The sequence below is a fragment of the Ctenopharyngodon idella genome, chromosome 5 (assembly GCF_019924925.1).
Source record: "Ctenopharyngodon idella isolate HZGC_01 chromosome 5, HZGC01, whole genome shotgun sequence".
Classification (NCBI taxonomy): Eukaryota; Metazoa; Chordata; class Actinopteri; order Cypriniformes; family Xenocyprididae; genus Ctenopharyngodon; species Ctenopharyngodon idella.
In genome coordinates, this window is record NC_067224.1 from 27058387 (window position 1) to 27065549 (window position 7163).

At 37.6% G+C, this 7163-nt stretch overlaps 1 protein-coding gene across 1 annotated transcript; it reads right to left on the reverse strand.

Moving 5' to 3' along the window:
- Positions 1–607: 607 nt before the first annotated feature.
- On the reverse strand, positions 608–4238 carry anxa1a (annexin A1a). The gene is made up of 13 exons (XM_051893469.1): positions 3997–4238; positions 3457–3559; positions 3135–3219; positions 2953–3047; positions 2754–2867; positions 2493–2583; positions 2113–2192; positions 1862–1918; positions 1692–1785; positions 1488–1583; positions 1164–1222; positions 928–1050; positions 608–774 (listed from the first exon to the last, which is right to left on the reverse strand). The coding sequence occupies exons 2-13, from the start codon at positions 3529–3531 to the stop codon at positions 721–723; spliced, it is 1023 nt and encodes a 340-aa protein (XP_051749429.1). The 5' UTR covers positions 3532–3559; positions 3997–4238; the 3' UTR covers positions 608–720.
- Positions 4239–7163: the final 2925 nt, after the last annotated feature.

Consider the following 7163-nt stretch of genomic DNA (forward strand, 5'->3'; position numbering starts at 1 on the left):
CAGCAAGATTTGGCGTGTGCTGACACCGATGACATTATAAAGTACTGTATTGTTTCTTTTAAAGACATCACGCCCTTTCTCTTAGTCAATATTTATCCATTTCCCACCACTCCCATTGTTCCAGCCAAACATGTTTCTCACACAGTCTAGTCTTTGTCATCCTCAATCTTTTGTGGTAACAGTTTTCTATACAGCAGGTTAATTTATAAAACCTCTTGAAAAGAAATTTCATTTATTTTTAAATAATGTAGCTATTATTGCAACAGATTTTCTTGATAAATATAAAGATCTAAAAGAAATATGTGAGTTTTACTTGTATCAAATTATTTATAAGCAAATCTATTCATTATAAGTCAGCAAATGGAGGACTGTTTACTAAAAACCTAAGAACTTTTAGGCACATTTTCCCCTCTTTAAATAGTAGGCACTTTGTTTTTATGACAGAGACTCCACAGACTAAAAAGATTTTAATCTTTAATCTTAATTTCTTTGACCATTGAGTCATAAAACCGCCATCATGTGCAGGTTTTTTTTTTTTTTTTTTGTCAACATGACTTTAAATTCAGACACAAACCACATCTGATGTGTACACACACACACAGACAAGTTTTTATTTATCAAAATTGTTTTTAATCCAATATGGCTGTTTATATGGAGTGTATAATTCATATATTGATACATAGTGGGTCTTCATTTGTATACATTTATTGTTGGCATCAATTAATTGCCACACAAGGCTAGCAGGATCGTCTCATAGTCTCCTTTGGTGTCATCCTAAAACAAACAAAACACACAATCTTTAACAATTGAATCTTTACGGGACCACAGTATAAACACTCACTATTTTGTGTTTATGTATTGAAGAGTATAATAATGACAACACAAAATAATGATATTTTTTATAATTTGCTACTGAGATTTATTTACCTGGATGTCCTGGTAGAGACTCTTGCCAAACTTACTCTGATACTCTTGCTTGATTTTGGCCAAGTCAATTTCAGAGCGGCTCACCAATATTCTGGTCAAGATTTTGCCTTTGTAACCAGAGCCCTGTGAAAACACAAAGTCACACTGATGGTTCTTGCTGCAGTTTAAGTTTATTTATTCCAACACATTTAGAAAAGTAGTGATATAAAAAGGTATAAATTATTTGTTACACTTGCCTTCATTGCTAGATTTAGTTTCTCAGCAAAGAATGCAGATTTGTTTCCAGCACATTTCACTGTTGAAAAGATGACAAGTCACAGTGTTATGAAAACATGATTTTTTTTTTTTTCCCGGAAATATCATGCAAAGGCCAGCTTTGGTTTCATTGCTCCAAGCTTGTCAAATTCTTGTCATACTGTAAGAATGCAATTCAAGTCTTGAAAGGTATGGTTCATCTAAGACTGTCTATGGCCATTCAAAGAAAAGTTTGCAGTGACATTGCATGTCATACCATTTTAAAATGCAATATGTAATGCTATAGACAGTCATGAAGGTCTCACCAACAGCAGTCAAGCAGTTCTCAATATCACCCTTCAGCTCCAGATCAATGGCTTTTGCAACATCCACTTTACTGTACTTGGAGTACTGCTGAAAAACTAAAATGTAAAGAAAAAAATATGACATTATTATCATCACCAAAGTGGATTAGAAGACAATTGCTCTACTTATTTTGAAAACAGGGTGGTGGAGGAGGTCAGCCATACCTTTCCTCAGGTGAGGAGCGTTCCGTGTAGTGAGGATGTCAATGAACACGGCACAGTCGGTGCCTTTTCTTTTCTCTCCTGCCTCATACAAGGCCTACAGGTAGAACGAGAGGTCAAGAAACACGCACATACAACACCCCACCCCATGTATACAATACACACTTAATTACCCTGGCATCTTTGTCAGCCAGGTCATCTTGCACAATCTTGTCTTCACTTCTTGTAGCCTGTGAATTCAAATAAAAAGAAAGTTTATTGACAAACCAATTCAAGTCACGAATCACTCTCCTAATGAACTGAGGTGCAGAATCAGATGTTTTCGATCAGACAGACATCCAAGTAATGCGGTACTGGGAGGGGCAGAATTGAAAAACAATACTAGAAAATGTAAGGCGGATCATCTATGTAAAAAAAAGCCAACCTTGCAGAGAGCAAGTAGGGCATTCCTGAAGTCGCCACTCGTCTCAGACTTGATTTCCGCCTCTAGTTCCTTTTTATAATCTATAAATGTAAGCCATACATTAATTTACATGTAATGAACTCAGATGCCATAAATCAGGGGTGTCCAATCCTGCTCCTGGAGGGCCACTATCTTGCGGAGTTTAGCTCTAATTCTAATTAACACACCTGAACAAACCAGCTAAGCAAGATCTTAAGGATAACTAGAAACTTCCAGACAGGTGTGTTGGAGCAGGTTGGGGCCAAACTCAGCAGGACGTTGGCCCTACAGGAGTAAGATTGGACACCCCTGCCATACACGTATTCAAAAGATAACTGGCTGATAATTAGCATTAATGTTACCTTGTTTGAAAACCTGTTTAATTTCTCGGATCTCTTTATTGGTCCTAGAGGCCAGAATCTCAATAAGTGTATCTTCATCTGTGCCCAAACCCTGGAGAGAAAAAGACTTTGAGTTATACAACAACCCATGTCAAATCTTGTGTGTGGGGTTGTGAAATTGAGAAGATATACAAGTCCAGGGGCTGTCTAATTAAAATATTCACCATATTCAGGGTAAAAATGTGAAGTTTATCTATATCTACAGCCCTGAAATAATGTTACCTTCATGGCATTTTTGAGCAGAGAGGCATCATACTGAGCAGGAGTCATCAACAGGCTCAGAACCACATCTTCCAGCTCACCTTTAAGGGCAGCTTTCAGGGCTACATCCAGAGGCTGCACAGAGGAGAAGAGATAATTTAGGTGAGGGAGGATCCAGAGAGTAAGAATGTGTTCACTTCAGGTCTAGTGAATGTAATACCTTGCCAGTGGCTTGCTGGTAAGCAGCCTTAATTTGCTGGCGCTGGGCATTGCTCCTGTGGACCAGTGTATTGATGATTGTGGGCTCATCCACACCTGTGAACAAACATTTGTGTCAATAGAGCAAACAGATGCACAATGCACTGACATACATGGGTTTTATAAATCTTCACATAAACCAACCTTTTGCCTTGATAGCTTTGTCCAAGACTCCTGCATCTGCAGCTGCATTAAACTGAGCAAAGGGCTTCACTGTCCCCTGCCCCTCCTAAAGACATGAGAGACACTTAATAATAGCCTACACATGATAGCAAACTGACTAATAGCATATCAATGTAAGAAGCAAAATTCAAGAAGCAAATTTTAGGAAGGAAAGCAGAAACACTGAAGCTCTTGCCCTTTAACAGGATGGCCATGACTAAAATGGGGAGTGGAGTACATTCCTATTGCTGACTCATTCAGTCTGGAGCTGCTCAAATTTTCCAGAAAGTTAAAGCAAACTTACTGTGATGTCTTGTACTGTGCTGTCTTGCATGCCTTGATAGGCAAGCTGCTCGAGAAAAGCACTGACGAATGACATGTTGACACTTGGAACTGAACAGCCAAACCTACATGTTGGAATATGTTAAAATACATATATCAAAAAGTAGAATCCTTAACAAATTCATCATAGTTTTAAGGAACTAATCATATATTTTAATATACGTTTTCTAGCAGTTTTAATCTTACAGGAACCACATGATTCACCAACAGAACAGAACATTAAAGACTGAGAATGCCAAAACATTTCACAAAACCAGGATGTGGAATTTTAGAGCTCAAAGTGTGCCAAGTTTTTTTTATAGCTACTTTAAGCAACTACACTGCATAACTTTGTTGCATAATTTTCATTAGCATTTTTTTTCTCATTTGCAATTTATCTTTCAGTAAACAAAAACAACGCTGTCATAAATATGCAACAATTGTATCTTTTAAAAAAACTGAAAACACTCTCCGGAGTTAGACGACATATAAGAAATAAAGAAAATCCCAGTTCCCCACTTACCAAGACCAAAAACACAGCAAGCGAGTAGGAGAAGAGTTTCAGCTGTATTTATACTCACAGAGCCACACCTAGTAACATCAGTTTTAACTCTTGCGCTACAGTTGGGCGTTGCCTCTGCAAGTCTACTTTCCTCCTTCCTTGCCTCCTTCCCGTATTAAACACCCGGGGAACGTTCAAGCTCAAACCGGTGCGCAACGTTTTGTTACGGTTTCCGGGTTGAACGACATGTTTCCTGGAAACGGTGTGCAACGGGTCTGAGATACGTTTTCTCTTGTTTGGTGGGTATGTCAAAAAATGTCAGCCCAATCAGTATCAACATGCATATAAACCACGCAGTATTAAAGAAACTGCTCTTAAATGTAATTAACATCAAAGTAAATTCACAAGAGCAAGTATATTGTTTGCACGTTTATTTACATTTATGGCAAAATAAATTAAATAGAGAGCACAAGTATAGATCTGGAACTTCTTTAAGTCTGTCTAAATATCATTTAGTAATTGCAATGTCTTCTGGTCCATATCCTTTCCTTAGGAAGGTGTGCTAGACACTGATTAATGTAACATAAAAATACTATACTTATATATTTTGCTATTGTATTGTGGCGTGATACTTTCATAAACTTAAAGGCAAATGTTGGATCACAATAATTAGGAACCACAGTTTCCACAAATCCCTTCACTCGATTGGGATGTTCTCTTTTATTCTGGACGGCAAGGGGAGTGACTGTAACATCGAGCGTATTTTGCAGTATTAAACATGTATTTATACCGATTTCATCAGGCTCCGAAAATTCTTCAAAAAGAACATATAGAATGGCCTTCTCAGCTGCCATAGTTGCAACTCTTGCGTCATCAGAACGGGGTGTTCCACGCACCACCGTTTTCGTTTAAAAGACGTTTCGCAACGTTCTGTGGTGCGCAAAAATAAAATATGTGGGAAGCATAGTTTTTTATTATTATCATAATTTTTTTAAAAGGTACATTCATTAATTTATTTCCTGATTTTAAAAAATGCACATAAAGAATAGTAGAAAAACTAAAATCAGTTTTAAATTAAATACACTGACATGTCATATCAGTAGCAGTTAAAAAGCTGTTTTATTTTACATGGATTGAGTCGCATCATAGAGACAGAGCGCAACGCGTCATAATCTGAAAACCACGCCCACCGGGGGGGGGCAATCCAACAGTCTCCATTGACTTTGTATTGCGCGAGGCTGCCTCCTTGTCATTTCTGACTTATAACAAAAAACAGAACAATGTCTAAAAGCTGCTATGTGACAAGGTGTACAGAAAACAAGCTAAAAAAAAAACAGAACCAAAAACCCATCAGTGTCTATAAGCTGTCGACCCAAAAAACGAGCGTTTAAGGACTAAAAAGTGGATACAGGCGACTGAGACAAAGCGCGACAGGTCATATGAGAACTACGCCCACTGGAGGGTAACGTAATCAGCGACAGGAAATATAATATATAAAACTGACATTTGTATATTTGACTTAACAGTGACAAAATGTTTACTGCACACGTAGGCTTACTGAGGCATAGGCCTACTGAGTGTCAGGATCCCAAAATTTACCCATTCTTCCTGCTGATGCTTCACGTCTTATGGCCTGTATCCAATTTTGTCTCTTAAAAGGCTGGCTTTTACGGTTCGGTAGCTTATAAAAACTTAGTTCTGGGTTTTTTAGCTTGTTTGCTGTACGCCTTGTCACACAGCAGCTTTAAGGCATTGTTCTGTTTTTTTTTTTTTTTTGTTATAAGTCAGAAATGCCAAGGAGGCAGCCTCAAGCAACACAAAGTCAATGGAGACGGTTGGATTGTTCCCCCCCCCGGTGTGGGCGTGGCTTAAATGCGCTCTGTCTCTATGTGGTAGACATGTGCTGCGTTCGTAATTACCGTAATTACCGAGTTCTACTCGGAGCTGTTCACGTCTTTGGACCGGGAAATATGCAGGCCAGATGGTACAGCGGTCACGTGGAACAAGTCAGAACGCTCAAAAAGTTCCCTGTGTGCAAGTTGTAATATTGTTATTTAGACAGGTTATGATCACATGGGCCAACTCACTTCATATTACTAATTATTTAAGCAACCCAGCAGGCATATTCCTAACTGTATACTGTATTTTCCATTGTCATGGTAGCCAGAATGAGTCGTAAAAATAGCCAGCCATTGTCTTCTTACTTAATGCAACACTTGAACCTGACATTATGGTGCATTGTTGTTGTTGTTGTTGGGAGAGACCAGCAAATTCAAGGCATGTCTGGTGAATTTATTTTCACCAAAGTTATTTCAGAGAACAAATCATTTTACATAGCCTACAGACAGTACTTGGATGAACATGTTTTTAAGTGCTTCCATACTTAGTAGGCTACTTTTCATTTCACATTTTATCGCACTAGGTCAGGTTATTTAAAAAATAGTGCAACATCGTGTAAAACTTTCTATGCGCAGACATGTACGCCTACGCGATACAAAAAAAAAAAAAAAAAATGCTGTCGCTGTTCTAGAGTCAGCTTTTAAATCTCCTAGCACCTTGGTTAAAAAAATAAACAACAACAACAACTGATAATGACCAGCAGTCATGGACAGCTTTATCCTAGACATAGAGCATCAGAAACAGCAATTAAAAAATAAATGGAATAAAAATAACATTTTAAAAATTCTAAAAATCTAAATTCTAAAAATAAAAAAATAATAATAAAGAAATAAAAAAGTAATAATAAAAAAATAATTTCAGGATTCAGATTCAATTTATTTATAAAGGCATTTAGCCCATTCCTTTATTTTCCTTTTATTTTTCATTTCTGCAGGTTTGGGCCTCCATATTAAACACTCTGCGCAGGAATGTACTTGTTCTTAGGAGGAGTACAACTGGAAATGCTGTTGCGAAAAGTATGCAATGTTAATACTCTGGCTACACGCCATCAAACATACAAGATGGAGGCAGTTTGTGCAATTCTTGCAAGCAATTTATGTGAAGGTTTTTACATTTATTTACTGTGTTGCGCAAATGTTTTTTAACCATGGTTCAGTGGCTATAATAACATGTTATGATCACCTTGAACAACTGGTTAATTAACTGAATTTGTGAGAAAAGGGCATTGGTAACAAACAGAGACGAGCAATGCTGTTGAGGTTCTAGTTCTCCTGCATTCCTCAATACAC

Coding starts and splice junctions, on each gene's coding strand:
- anxa1a (XM_051893469.1), bottom strand. CDS start 3,531: ATGTCATTCGTCAGTGCTTTTCTCGAGCAGCTTGCCTATCAAGGCATG. Junction 3,048..3,134: donor CAAAGCTATCAAGGCAAAAG/GTTGGTTTATGT, acceptor GTTTGTTCACAG/GTGTGGATGAGCCCACAATC. Junction 775..927: donor GTCTCTACCAGGACATCCAG/GTAAATAAATCT, acceptor TGTTTGTTTTAG/GATGACACCAAAGGAGACTA.